Source organism: Musa acuminata, chromosome BXJ3-3 (assembly GCF_036884655.1).
Source record: "Musa acuminata AAA Group cultivar baxijiao chromosome BXJ3-3, Cavendish_Baxijiao_AAA, whole genome shotgun sequence".
Taxonomy (NCBI): Eukaryota; Viridiplantae; Streptophyta; class Magnoliopsida; order Zingiberales; family Musaceae; genus Musa; species Musa acuminata.
The window spans coordinates 31084968-31106889 of record NC_088351.1 but is presented as its reverse complement, the minus strand read 5'-3'; the positions used below and the strand labels follow the sequence as shown (position 1 = coordinate 31106889).

Below are 21922 nucleotides of genomic sequence, written 5' to 3'. Positions count from 1 at the left end.
TCATCTGTAGATAAAATTAGGATGGAATGGCACACAAGTTGTAACCTTCAGATGTAAAAGATTGTATGGCAACACATCTAACAACAAACCTTGATCAAGAAAGATAAGATTCTTTGTCGATGTCACATTTTGCTTAAATCAATTCTCTCTAACAGCCAACATTTATTTCACACACACATTCCAAGTATTGCTACTTTCTTACCACAGCCTGTTCCTGGTGGCTTTACAAGTAGTCCCACCCTCTCAATCCTCAACACATTGGGATTGTAAAGCCAAATACTCATTACTGGAACAAGAACTTTAGAAAGACAGCATGTGGAGACCATTTTATCACTCCACATATGACCATGCACCACTTCTTCTAATCGACAAAAAAAAAGAAGGAAAAGTCTCGTACAGCAATTGGTATGACATGCAACTCATTGCTATTTCTCAAAAACAGAAATTAGTTGTACATTGGCCCATCTATGTGTACAGAGTAAAAATTATGGAAGGATATCTAATTGGCCACTATAACTCTTATCTAAGAGAACAGCAAGTACATCAAACAAAATATACTTGAGAAGTTTTACCAAATCTACTCCAAAAACAATTGACGCTTTTTATGCTTCAAAGATTACTGCCACCTGGAAAAGAATAACTCACACGAGTTGTCATCTTATAAGAAAATAAGGATCAAAACCATCCTTCGATAAAAAGTGTCCTTGGTGTTGTTGGGTATGCAATGCTCCAAGCATATTTTCATGTGATTGTATCACCAAATTATACAAGTCAGAAATTAAAGGATTCCTAAGAAAAGGTTTGATTATCCCTTCAAGTTGAGTGAACTCTGACAAGTAAAGCTTATGACTATCTGTTGAACATGAATTGAGCACTCCATATGGCTGCTGTGAGAGTGCATAGAGGCCAAGAAGATTTGTATACAAAGATACAAAAGCATCCTTGTGATTACCTATGCCTCCAATCCAGTCTGTTATCCCCTCATTTTCAAGACAGCTGTTAACAAATGATATCAACAGCTGTAGAAATCTTAATCTCCAAATCGATGAGAACTTTTGGATGCTGCTCTCACTGAGGACTTCAGGACGAACTTGAACCTCACTAGATTTTGGAACTGAGAGATTCTCTAAATGCAAACAACAGAACTGACATATCAAAAGCTTTTCTTCATGGTGGTTATCAATTTCCTTGTCAAATATCCGTCTAACTAGATCTCCCTGGGAACTCACAGAACTGGCTGTGCTCAAGACCAAGTTTGCTAGGTAATTCAGGTATCCCAGCCAATGGCCAAATAATGAAGAGAGGAAATCAATGCTCAACTCGATTACTCTATCCACTTGAGTAGGTGCAGCATCTGTGTAAGAGCCGTTTGTTGCTTTGGAACTAATGCAAGTCTGGACATCCTTAGCAAGCCTTTGCCTAAGCCCATTATCCTCATCCTCCAAAAGCTGGATACATGTGAACCATAAATCTAGTATCTTGCAAGCATAAAAGTTAATGACTTCAGGCATCTCAGACTGGAAAATTTTCTTCTCAATGTCGATAATGGAGGTTTCTTCAAATGTGAAATGGCTGTTAGACACGACTGAAGTAACTGACATGGCCTCTGCAAGCATTCCTGAAGCTATTATGGCTTCTGCAGCTGCCTTCCGCATGTTCACAGGCTCAGATGGTGCACTATGACGGTTAACTAGGCAAACAAAATAGTCAATGCTTCTAAGGGCTCTGGCCCACCACTCAGATTGATTGATTTTGCTAGAACCAACAGCAGTCTCTTCCATTACCTCATGCTGATCAATGAATGTAATCAAACCCAAAAACTGCTTTATGCATAAACCCATGCAGCACAGAGTAATTTCTCGAGTCTTTGAACGCTTCACTGAACTGTATAAATGGATCAACCTGTCCCAGAAATGGAAATAAAAATCACAATCCTCAGTGATACTGCATTTCAAACCGGTTGGTTTCTCAAGTTGCAGAAGATTCCAGTTAAAAAATATCTTCAGTACATAATAGATGCATTTTGGGTTCTCTTCCATAGGCAACAACTTAATCAGCATCGAGTGCAGATTGGACTTGGCCCATGTATAAATAACTCCACTCTTGGGGCTAGGCATAAGAGACATGACTAGCTCAAGAAGCTTTTTCAGCGTCACAAGTCTAACTTCATAAGTAGGATCAAGAACGCAGGACATTATCTTCTGCTGAAGTTCAGACACAGATGTCTCGGTTTCAAGCACCTCTTGAATAATTGAACTGGTTGCAGAAACATTCCATAGCTCGATGAGCTCCTCTGAAACTACATGTTTTCTTCCCAACAGGCAACTAAAATAGGATGCAGTTGCCTGCTTGCGGAGTTCAACAATAGTTGGATCATACCATGTCAACCAAGAAGACTTTCCTGCATCGAGGCATCCTGAGGCTAATTGAAGCAACAAAGATCTGATAGTTGTGGTATGTTGACTTGTGTATGTTCTTGTGATATCAAGCATAAGATCTAAAACACGTATGTATGAGCTATTCAAAATAGGACAAGGGCATGACTGGGTGCTGCCAATCCAATAACATTTGGATAGCACCTGGAACAGTTCACCAAGAATCTGTTCTTTCTTGGATACATCAGTCAAGTCTCTGCAGTTGTTATCAAGAAGAGAAAATAACTGCAGTAAAAGTCCATGTATTGAGTTGAAAGATGCAGCACGGTTAGCTACACTTCCAAGTCCATTGCACATTTTGGCTGACCCAGGAAGATCATAAGTAAGTGATAGTGGCATTGACATCTGATGTCTTCCATGAGGTAAACCATGAGCAACCTCACAAATGACATTCTGCAGTTTCTCATTAGATACCAGGCCAGTTAAAGCCCTCGATGCAAGAATACGGACTCGGAGATTACTCTGAGTTGCACATTTCTGGATAAAAGGCATAAATAGGGAGGGGTCTAAAGCATCATCAGTTGCACTGCTAATAACAGAAGGTTTTAGCCTGCTTAAGAGAATAAGAATTGGGCACAAGCTTGGATGAATGACTTTTGCAATGTTTGATTCCATGTGCCTGGAGCACCCATCACCAAGCATTTCGGTGGCAATCTTTAATTCACTGAGAAGGAAAGCATGCAATGCTGGGTACCTACAGGAGATGAAGAATGATCAGTAAACTATCATATTGTGCTGAAAAGCATGTCATGTCCCATAAAAGAATCAAGTTATTGGATTGTCATAGTGATTATATCATATAATAATTTTCAAAATATCAAATTCAGGAAAATTGTACAAGACAACAAGATAGGATGGTTATACAGATTCCTTCTGCAATTTAGCTCAATTAGCATCAACGGGGATGCAAGACAACCATAAAGATGTACCAAAAATGCTTGGTTAGATAACCTGATTCATCTAAATTAACCAACTAGATGTCATGTACAAGCAACAAAGCAGCAAGCTAAAAATTATACAGAACAAATTAAAGCAGCAACCTAAAGTGCAGTGATAACTCATCAAATAGCCTAAATCAAAGCAAATAGTCAAGAATTATTATGTATAGACAGCCAAAAATGCAAATAAACCAAATGAAATCAATTTTTTCATTCAACTTCTTGGATTGGTTTTGATGACTCATGAGATTCAAATAAGATTCATATGATAATGTGAATGTTTGATGGGCTTCCAGAAGTGAATGTGATTGTTGTCATGGAGATGATAGCGAGCATTATGTTTCAGATATGAGGATTAGTTTATATGTTCTGCTAAGGAGAAAGACTAAATGGTTGCCTGATGAGGACGATGCAGGCTGAAGGTTGGTGAGTCTTATTTAGGCCAGTTAGGCTTGCAGTTAAGATAACCTGATACTACTTCCTATAATATCCACCATAGATTTGATGTTTACTCCCATGTGTTCTCTTCATGTTGCTAAAACATACTTCTGAACCTTTTTTTTCATTATTCTTAGTGAAGTCACTGGGGCACCCGGGCGCTCGCCTAGGTGCCCAAGCAAAGCGAAGCGAGGCAAGGCCCGAGCGCTTGCCTATTGGGCTGGACAGGTGAGTTGACTCAGGCGTGGCCCAAGCGCTCCCCTGGGCCCAGGCGTTACGTGGGCCGAGCACTCGCCTAGTTCAACTTAGGTCGAGTTCGAGTCAAACCAAAATACTCATTTGGTTTGATTGAACCAGGAATCTACTGCAGAAATCCACCCACAAGTGCCTTAGTGCAGACACCCGTGAGTGCCCTAATGCAAAATTCCTTTCCCCCACTGCGTTTCTCATGACAACGAAGTTCCTCCCAGCGGCAAACAACGATAGCAGCGAGGGGAAGTTCTCCTCCTCCCTCCTACCTCTGCCTCGTTCACCATAGCCCTCCTAAGTTCACCACTGCAGCTCTCCTACAATCACCGCAGCCCTCCTATGTTCACCGCAGCCCCCCCATCTCCCCACCTCTTCCCCAATCGCTCTTCTCTCTTCCCTCTTACCCCTCTTTTTCTCTTCCTCGTTCACCGCTGCCCTCCTACCATCCTACGTTCTTCGCTCTTCCCTCTGTGCCAAATTTAGAAACACATCAAAGAGAAAAGAATAACTCGATGGTCTCAGCTTCACTAAACAAAAATTTCAAGCCACAACTTCTACAAGCAATTTATGTTCACTACTGGAAGACAGAATAATAATATTTCTTTTGATAAGAATCATCAATGAAATATCGAAAATTTATGTTCACTACAAGTATGAAATACTTTCACCAAGAGATATGCATCTTTGATTACTAGCTGAAAATATAATCAACAGATATTTGGTTGAAATGACAAAATGAACAGTTCTCCAAGTAACAACCAAGTTCATATCCATTTCCAGAGGCATATGATGCTAAATTTTTTAAAATCTGCAGAAGGATTATGTGAGGCCTATAGCCTTTAAGTTCTTAACATAAGAATAGACTACTAAATGTTATGCATCACAACAAAGCCATCTAAAAGGCAAGTATTCTCTAACTATAACTTATCAACACTAACTGATTCCAAAACTAATAAGGTCCTTAAAGTTAACCTAACAAACATTAAGTTGAACCCACACAAAATATTCATTCAATCTTGAGAAATTATGTATATGATCAAGGCTCTCAAAAATACTTTCTGACACAATTGACAAATTATGTAGACGTAGCTACAGAAAAGATATCTGCAATGTATCCAGCATTTGCCACAATTATCAACATATTATTTTATTTTCTTTCTTAAATAATAAAACACTCAAGAAAAAAGAAATCACTATCATGAATAAAATCAGGAGCAACAAGATAGTCATCAGTAACAACAGAGAGCAACGGCTGTATCATTAAACAATTACTACCTACAACACATTATTTACTAATGCTTAAAGAACACAAACACACTGATGAATAACTCTACAAGTTTGATAACAATCTTGAATTATGCCAAGACATTCTGCATCTCAACATGCAAACTAGTTAAAATTTTAAAATCATGTCAAACAACAACACTGTCATGATTCTCCAGGTCTAATGCTACATAATCTGAGATTGTAGATACTTTACCTATGGAAGAACTCAAGCCCAGTCAATGCCCTACGTGATGCTTCACGTTTCTGTATGTTGAAAAATCCAATCATACGACGAACCAGGGTGGTGTATGCAAGACAAGCGCTGTTTCTTACCTCCCAATAAGGAGATGAGAAAGAGCGTACAGAAACAATCGTAGCCTCAGCACAAAAGCCTGATGTATCTGTAGCTAAATTTGTGTCATTGAAAGCAGCTCTTAGTACATTAAATGCATGCACTGTGGGAACCACACCCTCATCTCGGATCTTGGAGTTCCTTGCATTTGCAAGTAGAGTTGTTGAATCTTCCAATCCTGCATCAGTGATCTCAGACCCTACAGGTCCCTCCTTGGAGATTATCTCTGTCTGGCTGAAACCAACTTCAGAGCCATTAGACAATGATTTGTTAGCAACACCTATCAGCCATCGTAATGCTCTAGGAAGTAGCTTCTTTGGTGTTCCTTCTGGCTCTGAAAGGAAAAGAGCGATGAAAGCCGCAGGAATTCCTGCACTCCTCCTTAGTAAATCATCCACTGTTTGGCCCTTTACAGTGGTCCTCTCCATTAGTTGTTCCATCCAACGTTCAGTCATTTTGACAAGCCTAGGAAGAAAAAAAAATCCTTAATGTTGGAAAGCATATTCATTAATGTTAAGCAGCATGTTAAACTTAAGTAGTCATAAAAAACAGAAATATATAAATTTAGTTAGCACCTCAAACCATATTGCAACACTATCTTGCTTTAATAGAAAAAAGATGTCTGACTATGACATTTTATATATGGCAATAACATAAGAAAACCTACATATTTTCTGAGAAAATGAGAAGAACTAACAACACTGATCATAAGTAGTCGAAGTATACCTTGGATCATTTGAGCAAAGGAGGCGGTTGCAAAGAGCAGTAAAGCCAGCCCTCGTCTTATCAATTGCACCATTATGCTTCATTTTCAGAAGAACTTGCAAAAAATGGTTCCCAATGGTCTCCAATTGAACCAGATCAAGCACTCCATCAGTCAAGGCTAACATCTCAATTTCCTCGGAGCTTCTAGGGGCAACACCATGATTTATCGAATCTGAAAGCGTGCAGCTAGGCAATGGAATTTTTCTAATTACAGTCCCTAAAAGAAGACTGACCTGGAAAAGCAAACAGCACACCTTTGCTAAACAAATAGCAAAATGAATAAATATAGCTCTGCGACTGCACATGTAAGTATCATGTATAGAATGATCCATTTAGCTTGACATATGTGACGTTCCAATTAGTCCCATATCAAAAGAGATGTTGGGTTCCATTGGTTTATAACACTTGATGGTTCTCCTACTTGAACATTAAAGGCCGTGTGGCTAAATGCTCATTTCATCCATATTGCCGATCAAGTGGGCCTATCAGGCAGTGACAATTGACACCAAGACAACTCACCACTCCATGTAGGCTGATACATGCGGAGATTGGAGTTATCTCGTGTACAGTTAGATGGGAGCTTCCTCAAGTTGGGCCCTCATCCACAAACCCAGTGTTAAATTCTCAGTTGTAGGTGTTATCATTATGAATATGTTATGCCTTCGAGTCTGAGGGACTATGATGCCCCAATTAGTCACACATCATAAGGCAATGTTGAGTTCAGTCAGTATATAAGGTTTGATGGTTCTAGTCCTACTACCAGTAACTTGGACCAAAAACATTTTGGGGCATATGATCAAATGCTCATTTCATCCAAGTTGTCAGGCTAGTGCAACTGCTGGTCCAGATCGTGACAATATACCAACTAAACTATGATTTTAAAAATTGTTGGCTTGTTCTAAGTGGCACAATGCTTCTTGTAGGTGAATGAAAATCAGCTAGGATCCCTGTAACTAAATTAACAAGAAATCAAAATCAATTCAAAGGCAAACCATAAGGAAAAAGCTATGGAAAGGGGTGAAAAAAAGCTTTTGTTACAAACTGGGAATCGCAGGTGTCTTACCTCTTTCATAGCAAGCCAACAGCCAACCATAACAACTTGATCTGCTGATTTTGTAACATCCTCATATGCCAAAATTTTGTCCCCTGGATCTGATACTGTATCAGGCTGATCCACATCAAATGATAGATCTGGAAGAAAAACAGAATCATCAATTACATCATCTACATCATAAGGCATAGACCACGCATCTGCAGAAACCACCCAAAGAGCCAAAGAAGTTATTCGCATAATTAGGTCAAGAAGCTTCTCCATTAAAGTCCTGACATCAGAAATACTTGATTGAACCCCCACAGAATTCCAATCCAACTCCTCAAATGTGTATCGAAGTGTGAGCAAAACTCCATGAACAGAGCTCTTCCTACATGCTTCAGAGAGATCTTTTTCACCTTCTTCTATGACAGCACACAGCCATTCAATGAGTGATGACAAGTATTTAATGATGGGATCTCCCGACTTAAGAATGCCTAGATCTCCATTTATTTTCTTCAGTTGAGAAGTGAGGCAATTAGCTCTCTCAGAGACTCCAAGTTCCCAGCCAAGCCCCAAAACGTATTTCTTAAAAATGAGTCGAAAAGTCAATGCACCAGCATCACTTTCTCTAACACGTGGACTACAGACAAGCTTTTTCGCCCACTTGATCAGAATATTCACTGAATCAATAGATGAAATTCCAGGAAGGGGTGTTGGAAAACATAAAAGAATGCGGAAGGAATTTATTCTTAGTCTATCCCAACTATCAATTACAGAACCTACAAGTGCAAGTGTCACATCTGGTGATGTAATGGCTTTACTGTATGGATAGAGATGTTGAGTTCCTTGAGGCATAACTATAGGCCAGACATCAATCATCACCAAAATAAGTTCCATGGCCATTGTTTTCCTTTCGTATGGAGCTGATGGATAACATGAGTGAAAAAGAAAGCAACTTAGCCACTGCATAAATTGGAAAAGGTCCTCTGCTCTACGGATCACAATATCTCTAGTAGAGTCATGAGTAGCATTTCCATCACCATTGAAGGATGTATCAGGCTGCCAAAAACCTTGCTTGACCTGCCTCTCCAATGCTGTTCGGACTCTAGTGAAAAATTTCCTGAATAGGCTTGTCCATTTCATCTGAAAAGCTGTCGAGCTACATCGCATATTCAGTGGCACAGCAACTCTCATCAAGCTGAGCTCAAAGGTTGATGGTAGGCTAGATGTCTTGGGGTTTAAGAAGAGTGACTCGGCAGCATCTATTCGCAGACTATCATCAGCATGTTTTAGTGCTAAAGTGAACCATACAGATGGAATTCTAACATTAATTCCTTTTACGCATACAACTGCAACATGATCAGAACTATTATTTAGTGCAAGGTCATGTTCCAAATCAATATCCCCCTCAATAAGCGCAGGTGTACGTGACACCTTGAGCAAAGAAACTAATGCAGCTACACATTGCTCAATCTTTAGATCAGCGATGACATTTTCTCTTATGTTAGATCCAACAGAGATAAAGGCAAGCATTGGGAATATGCTATCCATATCAACCTCGAGAACCACTGGAAGAGCATAAGTATTTAAGTTTGATCGGAGCTTCGAATGACCAGATACAAGTCCATACAATATAGGTGGCAAGCAGAGATCCCTGAACACATCATAGCCTCTCTCTATACCACCATGGCTCCAACATTCGTCACGCAAGCATTCAAGGAAGCATTTCAAGAATGAAGTGGCAGCACAGCAAACATCATCATCTATATAGGCATAAGCAGTCTCAAAAAGGAGGTCATGATTCAAATCTAAAAGTGTCTTCGCACCCAAGCGTTTGGTGAGAGCAGCTAAGGGGACATATCTACCTTTACAACGAGGCCCTAAGTGAAGGAGATCCCTAGCAATCTTGTACAGGAATAGGTTATTCCTATCGCTACCTTCAAATGGTGGGACAGATGACTCAATATCCAAGAGGAGATCAAAGACAAGATGAACTTGCTTGACTGTCTGACTTAACGGGTCTTCAAGATTATTCCATATGATCTTGAGTACACGGTTCATTGTACCTTCAGAAAGAGGGATGTAATCTCCAGAAAAATCAGTCAGATCAGCCAATATGGAGGTTTTTATTTGTTGCAAACAAATCTGCGTCACTGTAAGGGCATGAAAATTGAAATGGCTATCCATGGGGTTCTCGCAGTACTTGCAGAGCTCAGGAAGTATTCCATTGTACAATATGGTCCGGAATGAACCATTACTCGACTCAGCAAGACGCATGTTGAGTGTAGTCCTGGGAACAACTGTCAATATTCCTCTAAGCAAACAAAGCCTACTCAAAACTGAGAATTCCTGGATACTTGCATACCAATCTCCATCAGGGAATAGCTCCTTTACATCCACATATCCAGCATCTGTACTATGACCAAAGAAACATCTTGAAATAAAAGAAGAGATCTCTCTGGGACTCATAAAAGCCTGAATTGCTGCACAGAAGCTCACACCTGCAGCCACCAAACAGTCCCGAGAAAAAGCTGATGACTTGAGAATACTTAAAATAGTTCCTATGACACTCTTAAAAATAACAGAAGCCTCCTCTGAACCCACAAATTTGGTAGGGTACCGCTGAAGCAAGTAGTATAAGCATGACATTGCCTCCTGGCATTGCTCCATCACTACTGGCGAGGGGCGGGACCCATGTTCTACATCCAAAACCACACTCCCCAATCCAGAAACGACATCCATGGCCACCAGACAAGAACATTTCTCCACAATTTCATTCAAAAATCCTAACTTGGGGTAGCTTATCAAAGATAGCATAGCTCGGGATACCAAGAGCCGTTTTCTTCCCTTCTTACCCGTATCACCATACTCCTCACAGAGAGACAATAAACAGCCACTGATCACAGATGCAAACTTCTGGCTCTTCACCAGTGCAGAAATCAGTGTCCGATGAAGAGGCAGTGAATTCTCAAGGAAGAGGATCTCAAGGTAAAGCCGAGTGGCGGCAGAGACAATGTCATCGGCAATTCCAGTGGAGGCAAGTAACCGAGAAAATGCTGAAGCGAGATCCTTGACAGCTTCAACCTGGGAGTAGATGGAGCTCAAGGAGACCAAACGATTCAACTGTGCAAAGAAATCGGAGGAGGACACTTCCGAGGGCACAAGTTTCAGAGCTTCCACGAAGGGTTTGGGAAAGACGACCGAACTGTAGGTGTATCGGTGCCGGTGCTGCAAAGCACGCCATTTTGCAGACATCTTCGACCTTCCGTAAAATCTAGATGCTGAAATCCGTGGTAAAATTGCAGCTTTGCGACTACCCTCGAGAGAAGATTGATCTAACAGGAATTATACTAAAAAGCTTCGTGAAACGGAGCGATAAATCTTGCAATTTCACCTCCGGCTCCGTTCTTTACCGAATCTTTTCCCCTTCACGTCAAACCATGGCTTTTGGAACTGTACCGGGCAACAACCTGGCCAAGACTCGGTCACTGGTCGGACTGCATATTTAGTTAAGAAATACTAGTAAAACGCTAAGAAAATAAGAGACAAGTTTTTCGATTACTGAATGTTCAAACAATGCCAAGAAAAAAAATGGGAGAAAATGGGAGAAAGAGACTACAAATCAAGAAATGCACCTCAATCACTTACGATCTCTAAGGGTTTTCCTTCTCCTGTCTCAACGGTGACCCCCAGTGAGGGGGCAAAGGGAGGGGAAGAAGGCGGCGGTGTGCGCCGCAAGGCCGCTGGCAGGCAGAGCAGGCGGCGGCGAGAGAGGGACGTCGGCCGCAAGGCAGGGAACAGAGACGCGAGGGCACCCATTTCCTCTCCTTCAACCTTTACAAGCTTAACTGACATAAACACCCTCAACATTAGGGAAAAGAAATCACAAGAACGAGGGCTTTTCAGTCATTTGGTGCCTTGTGTCAAAGATCGGTTCCGGTCGTTTATGTTCGTTTCCACTTGGTTCGCTTCGGTTCGGCTTGCGGAAGTTTTGGGTCACCAAGGCCGGTTCGATCCGGTTCGGACTTGAATGTGCTACGAACCTCTTCCCTCCCACGAAGAGGCTTTACTGATGTGTGATTATTTTGCTTGAAACTGAGGCACCAAAATTAAAGTAGCAAAAAAAAGAAAATTTAATGTAAATATGTTCTTCCTCTTACAATGTTGCAGAAACCAATTCACCTCAAAAGGGAATAGCTTGTCTACTTACGTGCATCTCAATGCTTTAAGGATAATTTTTGGTGTAGAAGACAACAAAAATTTGGAATAACTCCTCTGAATTTTGAATGATCCTACATCTGCAGTCTTCTAAGAATCACAAGTGAAGGTGATAAAAATGCAAGATCAGCAACTTCAAGTGAGATAGGCTAGTTTATGACATTAGATCACTGAATAATTTACTCTAACATAATTCTATGTTAAGTTTATGATGAAATGATCTGCTTTGAGGTTTTCAGATAATCATTGGATTTGATTTGAATGATTTTTTGTGGCTTCCCATAGCCTATCTGTTTGTGCATTCAAAGGTAGAGGAGGCATTTCACATGGTGTACCAGCCAATTTAATTCTGTGCTATCCACATATAATTAAATCAAAGGCTCCACTTTCAGCTTTCTAGTTTTTTTTTTTTTTTTGCATGGTGATTGTGAAAGAAATTAAGGAATTAGATAGCAATTTTTTTCACCATTAAGTTTTCTCCCAGATCAACAAGATATTGACAAGACTTGGTTTGTAGAAAAATGAAGCAATCTCCACTCTCTTCTTTTGATCACCTGATTCTTGATTTTGTTACCTTAATGTGCATTCTCTCTGCTGCCAAAGTGTTAAGTACTCCTGACATTTACATTCAGCTTGCACCAGGCCCAGGTAAAGCTTACATCTTCACTGTCACAGTGTCACTGGTGCACCATTGTTGTGAAATGTATACAGTTACCTGGATTGGGAAATTCCTTGTAGAGTTGCAGCTAAAGGTAATGGAATTCTCAGCAGCAGAAAATACACATGAAGTTATTGGCACATTGCCATAGGACCAGCAGAGCTTGCTTCCAGAACTTGGTGAGTGAAAATACTGATTGCCAGACTGATTGTTCACATTGCCTTGTTAGAAGATTTGTCAGCAGTGAAATCTTGCATTTAGCAGTATCATCTGCAGTAGAACCTGAGTAGTAGTACTGAGAATAGAACCCCCCATGTAAAATATCACTAGTGGCAGCATCATTGATGGTAGTCGCAGAAGCAATTTTATCAGAAGAACCATCTTCAATACTCTGAAGCAAGTTTATTTTTCAGGCTCATCACCAGGGAACTGCTCCCCCAAAGCAAAACCTACAACATTTTCTGCCCTCCATACTTGCTTTTGCCCATTTTTGTTCCCACAATTAGATTCAGAATGGCCAAAGACATTGCATCTCAGAGTCAATTCACAGTGAATCTGTTTGATATCTGGAACCATCAGTACCTACCAGTATAACAAAGGATAAGACTCATCAGTATAGAATATGGTTTCCCAATTGAACTTGGTCCTTTGCTTAAATTTGCCTGTCACCCGAGATGGAGTTTGTGACAACAAAGCTGCAGCCATACTGGTGTAGATAATCCATCACATTTATACTGCTCTGCATCTGTAAACCAAGCTTGGAGTACTACTGGTCCTCCACCTTAACTTCTACATGGGAAAATAAGAATCTTAGAGTTGAGACTGGAAACTTTAATTTCACTATCCTTTTACCTGTCGGTTTATAATATATCAGTCTCAGCTACCTGTTTTTTGAAAGGAGATATGATAAGCCAAAATTGTGTAGATAAAGCATCACTCTTGGTTTAAAAAGGGGCTCAGTATATGAAGAAATGTGAAACTACTATAGTAGTATCTATCCTGTCACTGTTTTGTGAGAACAAAATAGCACTCAACACTGTTGTGGCTTCTGAGAATAAAGACACTTTGAGTGACAAAATACAATACTTTAATCACACAAATCAGCAAACAAACTAGTCAGATAACCAACAATAAGTGATGGAAGCTCCCACTGAGAGCAATATCAAGCTTCTCCACCTTGATATGGCACAAGTACACCTGTCACCTGTGAACACAAAAAAAAGGAAACAGCATACAACAGCATGACTGCTTTAAGGGAAGAAAGAATCTAGGATAAATTAGAATTCAAAATTTTAGAAACACTGGAAGAACAAAATAGAGCAATAATATACAGTAGCAACATCAGAAAATGCATTCATGGGGATACATGAGCAGCAGCTTGCGTACCGATTAATAGAGTAAAGCTTCCATCCACAGGAAACATCATGTGACATTCAAGCAAGATATCGATAGAATTTCCTGTCTGCTTTATCTCTTTCTAGAATCTCCAGATCAATGAAAGACTCGATACGCTTTTCTGTGACAACTGGGTTTGGCAGGAAGCGAGATTGCAATTGTGATGTGACCTCAGTTACAATGGTGTTATGATCTAATACCCTTCTGGATCTCATAATTCTCACTATCACAGCTTCAATCTGTGGTTTTCTGTCTTCTTCCATTCTTTGGCGAGTCTCCTGCTTCTCTGGTTCTGACTCCTTTTGTGCTGCCACGGTGCCTATCTTCACCTTGATGAACTTGCTCGTAAATTTGTCATTGAAGTAGAAAGCATCATCCTCGGCTATGTCCTTGCTCATTGGCTCCTTGCTCAGGACATTTTCACCTTTGACACAAGCAAGCGACTGAAGACAATGCTTCAGATCTGAAGCTGGGATTTGTGTAGCCTGTTCTATTTCTCTGTAAGTCAACCCATCTGCAGAATCGAACAACATAAGAATACACATTTGGTAAGTCGAAATATTCAATTTGTGTTTATAAAACACCTGAAATGCTCTCATCGTTCTTGTTATGACACAAGTACACCGGTCACCCTCAGACTTGAACCTGAAATGCTCTCATCGTTCTTGACATCATTCTTAAACTTCAAAATGTATTCTTTGCTCTAACCATCAATTGAAGATAACCATTTACAAGGACACATTTAAGTTTATAAGATAAATACAAAGATCATTGACTTCAAAACTATATACATGTAATTTCATCTTTTTGCTCTTAAAATTTGACATAGGTTTCTCCCATTATAAGGAGGAGATATGACTTGTGGAATCTGGGAAGATAGAGATAACGAAAAAAAGGTGAGAGTGACGATGGATCTAACGAAGATAGAGATAAAAATAGTTTTTTAATAATTAAGAGACTTCTAAGAAAATTATTAAAATTTAAGACACTATGTTAAAATTTGTCAAAGACAGAGACATATCTTGAAAATTCACCATGTTTCTTCTCCATGTCCCTAAGAAAACGCCCCTCGTGGACAGGAATTGGGGTTCCCACTTGAATCTGAAGCCTCCGCGTGCCGGTCACGCGTCCGCCAGCAGCGTCACACGCTCCCCTCCGTTTCCTTCTCGCGCTCAACGTCATATCACACCTCTACTAATCCACTCAACTCGGCTAAGCCAGCAATTATTGGAAGATTCTGTGGGGCCCGATGGAGATTCACCACAAAGCCATCACCGCTTTATTAGGTAAATCAATGTGTACGAAGGTTTGAGATTAACGTGCACCCTCGGGTTCTTCCTGGCTTAAATAAAAACACTTTTCTTACTCATTTATTTGGCACTTGATATATACCTTACATGTGACTGGGAACAATGACCGACCCGATGTACCGCTTCTGCGGGCTCCCTATGTTTAGGCAGGTAGGTTGTCGCGTAAGCGCATATTTGTAAGAGAAATGTTGCTCCCAAGGTGGGTCCCAAACGTGAGGGAACGGCACGTGGAGGCAGACGGACAGTGGGATGTACCCAATGAACAGTCGGCTGCTCGCCACACGCTGCGGCGTGCCCACCTCTCTCTCTCTCTCTTTCTCGCTCAATTATCTGTTCGGGAAGGGAGGAGGAAATCCCCTGAAGCGGTCGACGTCTCTCTCTCTCTCTCTCTCTCTCTCTTAGTCTCTCTCCTGGCGAACAAAGATTAGTTTCCCTCGGTATGTGCTGTTGATCCCTTCTTCAGATCTTTAGCTCATGTTGTTGTTTCTCTCTGTGGAGTTTTCGTCGATCCGCGTGCGATCCGGCGTTGTGCCTTTATTTGGGATTAGGGCTCGCTCGCTGGCGTGATGATCATGTTTTATTATTTGAAGTTTGAAGTTGAGATTTACCCTCTTTGTTCTTGTTGATTTTGGCATCCCTTGATTGTTCATTTGTAGCTCGATCTGTCAAAGTAAAAATAAAAATGTCTTCTTTTTTCCCTCGATTAGAATACTATTTCTTTCCGTTTGAAAAGATCGTAGCTAGTTTGCTCTTGGAATTGCAGTCCCTGTTTCTTCTTTCAGAAAATTCGGTTCCTGCCTCCTCTTTCCTGACTGATTTGTGTCGCTTGATTTGTCAGAGACTTGGAAAGAAAGCAATTCAATTCTGAGTAGGCGTGTTGTCTGTTCTTTACAGACACGTAACCGGAACATGGTAGCGAAGGCTTCGGCTTCTATGGCGAGCGGCGCAAACGCTGTATCCGAGCAATCTGCTGGCAGGTTGATAATAGAGATGGTTTTGGGTTGCTTGTGATTCTAATTGAAAAGACCGTTCTGCTATATGAAACCCTTCATTGATACCATGCTGCAATCTGCTTTGTGACTGCAAACAAATACGATTTTTCGGTGCTTGATTTGATTTTAGAATATCTGTTACAAATTCTTTCTGGTGTTTGAAAACCATTTGTACCAAGGAACGTTACTTTATGTCCGATCCTACTTTTATGTCCATTGTTTGAATTCTTAGCCCTTGCAATAAATAGGAAATTCCTTGACGATGTAAATACCATAGATGCTAAAATAATCAGCTAAACTTTTAGAAAATTAACTTGGCAAGTACTAGTAGGGTCTTAGTGAAGTTTGCTGCTTAAATTTTGGGGTTCAATAGGAGCTTAGGTTAATTACTTATACCACTAATATATATCTATATTAGATCCAAATACATCATACTTTATCAACCTATGAGCTTGAACGTTTGAAACAAAATTGATTTATTTCTAACAATAACATTCCTCATTCTTCATCTCCTTAACATTTCATGCTCATACGAATACATGCTGTGAATAATTACCATCTTCTGTGAAATTTCTGTAAATTTGTTTGGCTTCTACTTGACACCATGTTAATATATATCAATTTCTCATTCTTAGTAAGTTTGGAATCCTAAAAAATCAAATAAATTTGACAATTTCTATTGTATATGATGCTTAAATAAAAGCTCTGTGAACCACAACACCAAATCCTAGTATTTGGAAAGGCCATGATCTGAGAAAGAGAACCTAGTTTTGTGTTTTATCAACGTGCACTACTTACATTATCCATTAAGCATTTTAAATCTATTTAACAGCAAAACTATGAGGTATAATCAAGTATTTGTCATTTTTAATGGACCTACTTGATCTTGGGCTATAAAGTATGTCAAATAAAGCTGCCAGTCTACAAAAACTTGAATGTCATATCTTGCTGTACCTTGGAGGAGTATGCTGTATGAAGAAGCTTCTCTATCTTGTTCTGTTCTCCTATTTTCATATTTCATTTCCCATATGACTTTGATTGTTGGTGCATGTGTAGATCTGGACTGTACCTATTGGAGGTTCCTTCCCCTTCTTGTTCTGTCTGATGTTTTCGTGACTTCATACTTAGAACCTTTTCCATTTGCTTCTATCTATCTCAGCTCTAACCTGGAAGTATCTTCTTATACAGGTCAATCCCAAGTACAAAAATGTCAAGGAAAGTTCCAAAGAAAGAACACAAGGCTATGAGAGAGAAGATGAAACGTGACCATTTGAATGATCTATTTCTGGAGCTGGGTCAGGCACTTGGTAAGTTTCCCTGTATAATATTTACTTTCAGATGGAAACACTATGGTAGAAAAACCTGCTTAAATTTACTGATGACTTCTTTCCCTTGGGTAGTTTGCATTGAATGGGGAACCAGAATCTCAAGTGTACAAAGATGTTAAGAAACTTTTTGTGAAGCTCAATATGGTACCTTTTCCCATTTTTGATGGTGGATGGGTGCTTAAACTGGTAATGAACAAACTTGGTCTCAAAGTGTCATTCTAAGTTATCGGGATTGGCAACCACACTACCCAATCTGTTCGTGTCTTGATATGCAATATATTTGCACCCTAGATTGCTGTCATATTCAGTCAGAATCACCAAGACTGAGGATGAAATTATATGGGACCTTATAATTGTTTAGTTTTACTGATGTAAACAAAGTAAATTCAAGGGATCTTATAATTGTTTAGTTTTACCGATGTAAACAAAGTAAATTCAAATAAAATTTACACCTGATATTCCAATACTATGATTCACTAAAGAAAAATCTCAAAATGATCTAAGTACTGAATAACAAAACAGTTGCAAATTTAAAGCTTTCATGTCTTATATGAGCATTACTTTTTGCACAACTAAATGCATAGTTGCTAAATTATTGTGATCAAAATATCCTTTTGGAGTAAGTGGGTTGCTCAAGTGATTCAATGTGTACCAGGACCTAGAATAATTGACTATCCTAAATCCCACATATTAAGAACCAGTTAAGTGGTGTACCCAGTAGATGCACTCATACTGTGACGACATTTTACATTCTGATAATTTGGTTCTACTTCATATTTTGTTGGTAGGTAAGGCATAGTTAATTTCTACACATCTTTATCCTTTCCTCTTCTTTTGGAGAAAGAATTATTACATGGATATATTTGTTGTATAGAATAAGAATTTATACTGTTAACTTATCAATTGATATTCTATTACTCCATTAAGTAATGCTGTGTTTATAAGTTTTGGCTTAATTATTCAATTTACAGAAACATCCCGGCAGAATAATGGGAAAGCCTCTATATTGGTTGATGCCACTCGATTATTGCGAGATCTCCTTGCACAAGTTGAAGTCCTTAGAAAGGAAAATGTTACTTTGATGAATGAATCTCACTATGTAAGTCTTTCAAACTGAAATCAAAATTGTGACATCTTTATTAAAAGATTCCTTTCATGTGCTCACTTTGCTTCTTTTTTTTTTTTTTTCCTAAAACTACTTCAGATTTTAGGAGTTTGACTTCCAAGCTATTTGTCAAACAAGTGACAGTCAACTTCAGACTGCACCTTGAAGTTCATTTTCCTCTTTTGTCCCTAATTGTTTTTGTCTTTTGGCATGTTTAGGTTGGTTGCCCTTGAACCTCTTTTTAGAAATGAATTGCCCATACACAGTGCTGAATTAGAACTCTAAATGTTTCGGTTGATTCTTTGTTTCCTCTATTGATGTTGGACTACTTGGATGCTAAAAGCCTTTTCTGGTCAGGTCTAAAGCTACTGTACTGGAACTGTTATATGCTTTTGGAACCAATGTAATGTATTGCAAGGTTTTACATTTGTATGATGGTTTTTATTGGAAAAGTAAATGATTAGATAATTGAAAGCTTATAACAATTCTTGATTAGATAGTTCTATGGCAAGAAGCATGCATCATCCGGAGAAACAATTTATTAGCTCTTTCAAGTAAATAGAAATGACAAACAGATTAGGAAGAGAAAAATTGCAGTCAATATATTATTTGGGTGAGCAATTAATTCTTATATGTTCTTTCTGGTCCTGAGCTGGAACAGGTTACTGAAGAGAAGAACGAGCTGCAAGATGAGAAGAATGTCCTAAAAGCAGAGGTGGAGAAGCTGCAAAATGTGTTACATGAGGGGACGCAATCTGATCCTATGGCGGAGTGGCATAGCAAATCAGACTTGGCACCTCCAACTCTGCCTCAGTCCTTGACTGCAGCATTGCCAATGCAGCAACAGCCTGTTGCCCCCCTCATCGACATTGCCCTTCATCAAGATCTCAATCCCCTTTCAGATGCTGCAATTTCACCACCCTCATCAGCTGCTGCTTCAAAAGTGAGTAAACCACATGCCAGATACCCCACGCCCTCAGACACTTGGTCACTCGAGCTCCTTTCCAGAAATCAAAGAGCAGCACACGAAGCACAGCATGGCAGTGGCAGCACATCTGATGGAAGGGTGGAAGGCTTAGATAACCAATGATCCAGAAAAATGATCCATTTGAAAGATGTACATGATAACTTTTCTACTAGGAACTGAAGTATGTACTGGTCATGGCGAAATAAGTTTTTCAGCTCCTGTATGAGGACCATTGCAATCTTTATCTCAATGTCTAATGAGTCATCTTTGAGCAGTCGGTTCTCAATACCACCTTTGTTGTATGCCATTTTACATTTTCTTGATAGTTTGTGCTTTTCTTCTATTTGTTTATTCAGATTGCCAGAACTGTTTGCTGTTTCAAACAAAGTTATGATCTCCTTATACATGCAGTGTTTCACACTTATGTCTCTGATCTATTTTTGTGGTGTTTCATCTGAAAGCCAACTGCTGTAGGTATTGGTAGCGAAGTGGCTAGAAATCTTGGGTCATTCTGGATTTAATTTGTACTTCTAAGATTGTCTATGAATGGTAGGGTTTCCATTCTTTTGTCATACTGGAGAGGACCCAAACCCTTTATATGCTACTGTTGGAACTCTTAGCTATGATCTATCTTCATCAGTAACAGAAGATAATGATAATGATGGTGATTGTGGTGTTGATAAGATGAGTTCTGATACTTTTCCAAAGCATGTGGCCTTCACCTCTCTTTTTTGCCAGTGAGCAAAAGAACAGGTGAGATGCAAGTCTGAGACTTGAAAACTTTATTCTGATGATAAATATAGGATCCTATGGTTCTGTTGATGGAAGGAGGAGCAGGAATAACCTACTTTGTCAAAGAGGGTGGGGTGAGGAGGATCTTTGACCACCTTGAAGTACCAACAAGTTCATTACTTTTGTGTCTCTGAGAGCTTGCATGATGACTCTGCAAGGGGTGAGAAGGGTGTGAGGATCTCTGACCACTTTGGATTAAATCGTGTCATTGCTTTTGTGACAATGAGAGCTTCAACCATGCAGAGCAAAGAGTCAATCTCCAGCTGGTGTTAGAACAAGGAATACAAGTGAATGATGACAGTCCTCACAGGAATCCAACAAGCTTGGAAGCTGACAGTTTGATGATTGCTGTCAGAAGAAACAACCCAAAGAATGTGCTGCTGTTTCCTTCAGTTCTCCTTTTAACAAGAGGTAAGTGTTTATATAAATATTAATTTTTTGTGATATTTATTGCAAAATGGAGTTAAAAGCTTTGGTGAAAAAAAGGAGCAAAATTTCATATTTGTCCATGCAAAGTCAGTGATTTTTTGTATTTATCCATCTAATATATACATTTAGAATCAAATGACAGTGTTTTGTTGAGATATTAAGACATCACCTTATAGTTAACTGAGCTTATAATTTTCTATCTTTTTAATTAAAACATGATGGTCATTATGTTAAAGCATCAATAGAAACTAACATTCATCTATGTGAAAATGTACACTAAATTATATATCAATTTTGACCACTATATATATATATATTGTACATTAAATTATATATTGTACATCAATCATTGTCCTCCCACTTTATAAAATGAGAATTGACCTTTTCAAAATTGAAGATTAATTCCACAATATCTTCAGCTGTGATTCCAAAAAAAGCCTCACAGTCTCATTTAAAACAATTTTCTAAAACACATTTAAATGGTTTCTCCTCTCAATTCACCCAATGTTTATCCCTTTCACAGGTCTTATATTACTTGATATTTTGCACGATATATTTGCACATGAATGAGATTTATTATTATTATTACTAATATTATTAATTTGATTGTTGCAGTTCCTAACACTCGATTGCCATCTTTTGTTAGCTCAGCCAATTGGGGACATCTTATGTATAATAAAATAATTTCTTCTTTAAGTATTAATCATGAAAAAACGATTATCCTAAAACAAATTAAAAGTGATTATGAGTTTTTGTTTTGTGATTAACTTTTTCTATAAGCATATAAGACGTTAATTGCATTAATACTGTATTAATCTATAAATGCGAGATTGCTGAATATAGAATTTGTATTTTTATTTTTTTGGAAAGGAGAAAATTACTTCATTAAATCATCCCTGTGATGATACAATCTCCAAGTACAAACTAAGATTGTGGATTACCACATTTAGATTTCGTCTAATGTGATAAAATATCACATGATCGAACAACATAGAATTTGTCTTTGAAAGTTGAATTTTAGGATGAATAGATTTCTCGGAAATCAATTTACTAGTTGAATAAATAATAATAATATGGATATAATGATAACAGCCGTGATATGATAATGATTGACGGTGATAGCGAAAGAGAGATTCGTTGGAGACGTGATGATGTGATGTCATTTAGGGTGATATCGACAGCAGATCTTTAGGTCGCACAATGCTTCCTATGGGCGCGGTTTGATATGGTGTGGCGGCGTCACTCCACACCT

General features: G+C 39.0%; 3 protein-coding genes across 9 annotated transcripts; 1 reads left to right on the top strand and 2 right to left on the bottom strand.

Annotated features, from left to right (window-relative positions):
* Nucleotides 1–394: 394 nt before the first annotated feature.
* LOC135584499 (uncharacterized) lies at nucleotides 395–11285 on the bottom strand. 4 transcript variants are annotated; one of them, XM_065143141.1, is made up of 5 exons: nucleotides 11125–11285; nucleotides 7507–10973; nucleotides 6405–6676; nucleotides 5541–6143; nucleotides 395–3129 (listed from the first exon to the last, which is right to left on the bottom strand). In XM_065143141.1, exons 2-5 carry the CDS (start codon nucleotides 10729–10731, stop codon nucleotides 654–656), a joined length of 6576 nt encoding a protein of 2191 aa, XP_064999213.1. In that variant the 5' UTR covers nucleotides 10732–10973; nucleotides 11125–11285; the 3' UTR covers nucleotides 395–653. The 4 variants fall into 4 exon arrangements, with proteins under 4 accessions (XP_064999213.1, XP_064999215.1, XP_064999214.1 ...); XM_065143143.1 differs by having other exon boundaries at nucleotides 7507–10946; nucleotides 11125–11279; XM_065143142.1 differs by having other exon boundaries at nucleotides 11112–11276.
* Nucleotides 11286–13785: 2500 nt separating this feature from the next.
* Nucleotides 13786–14346, bottom strand: LOC135632523 (cullin-3A-like). The gene has a single exon (XM_065141136.1). The coding sequence runs from the start codon at nucleotides 14344–14346 to the stop codon at nucleotides 13786–13788; it is 561 nt and encodes a 186-aa protein (XP_064997208.1).
* Nucleotides 14347–15351: 1005 nt separating this feature from the next.
* On the top strand, nucleotides 15352–19853 carry LOC103979325 (protein IRON-RELATED TRANSCRIPTION FACTOR 3). 4 transcript variants are annotated; one of them, XM_009395430.3, is made up of 5 exons: nucleotides 15352–15494; nucleotides 15896–16034; nucleotides 17238–17356; nucleotides 18349–18476; nucleotides 19144–19853. In XM_009395430.3, exons 2-5 carry the CDS (start codon nucleotides 15967–15969, stop codon nucleotides 19570–19572), a joined length of 744 nt encoding a protein of 247 aa, XP_009393705.2. In that variant the 5' UTR covers nucleotides 15352–15494; nucleotides 15896–15966; the 3' UTR covers nucleotides 19573–19853. The 4 variants fall into 4 exon arrangements, with proteins under 4 accessions (XP_009393705.2, XP_009393706.2, XP_064996804.1 ...); XM_009395431.3 differs by having other exon boundaries at nucleotides 15357–15494; nucleotides 15952–16034; XM_065140732.1 differs by lacking the exon at nucleotides 15352–15494 and adding an exon at nucleotides 15620–15653 and having other exon boundaries at nucleotides 15952–16034.
* Nucleotides 19854–21922: the final 2069 nt, after the last annotated feature.

Excerpts from the sequence above, each read along its gene's own strand:
- LOC135584499 (XM_065143141.1), bottom strand. The coding sequence starts at position 10,731 with ATGTCTGCAAAATGGCGTGCTTTGCAGCACCGGCACCGATACACCTAC. Across the intron at positions 6,677-7,506 it reads GTTGGCTTGCTATGAAAGAG|GTCAGTCTTCTTTTAGGGAC; the intron begins GTAAGACACCTG and ends TTGCTTTTCCAG. Across the intron at positions 3,130-5,540 it reads GGGCTTGAGTTCTTCCATAG|GTACCCAGCATTGCATGCTT; the intron begins GTAAAGTATCTA and ends CATCTCCTGTAG.
- LOC135632523 (XM_065141136.1), bottom strand. The coding sequence starts at position 14,346 with ATGAGAGCATTTCAGGTGTTTTATAAACACAAATTGAATATTTCGACT.
- LOC103979325 (XM_065140732.1), top strand. The coding sequence starts at position 15,624 with ATGATCATGTTTTATTATTTGAAGTTTGAA. Across the intron at positions 15,654-15,951 it reads TTTATTATTTGAAGTTTGAA|ACACGTAACCGGAACATGGT; the intron begins GTTGAGATTTAC and ends TGTTCTTTACAG. Across the intron at positions 18,477-19,143 it reads TGATGAATGAATCTCACTAT|GTTACTGAAGAGAAGAACGA; the intron begins GTAAGTCTTTCA and ends GAGCTGGAACAG.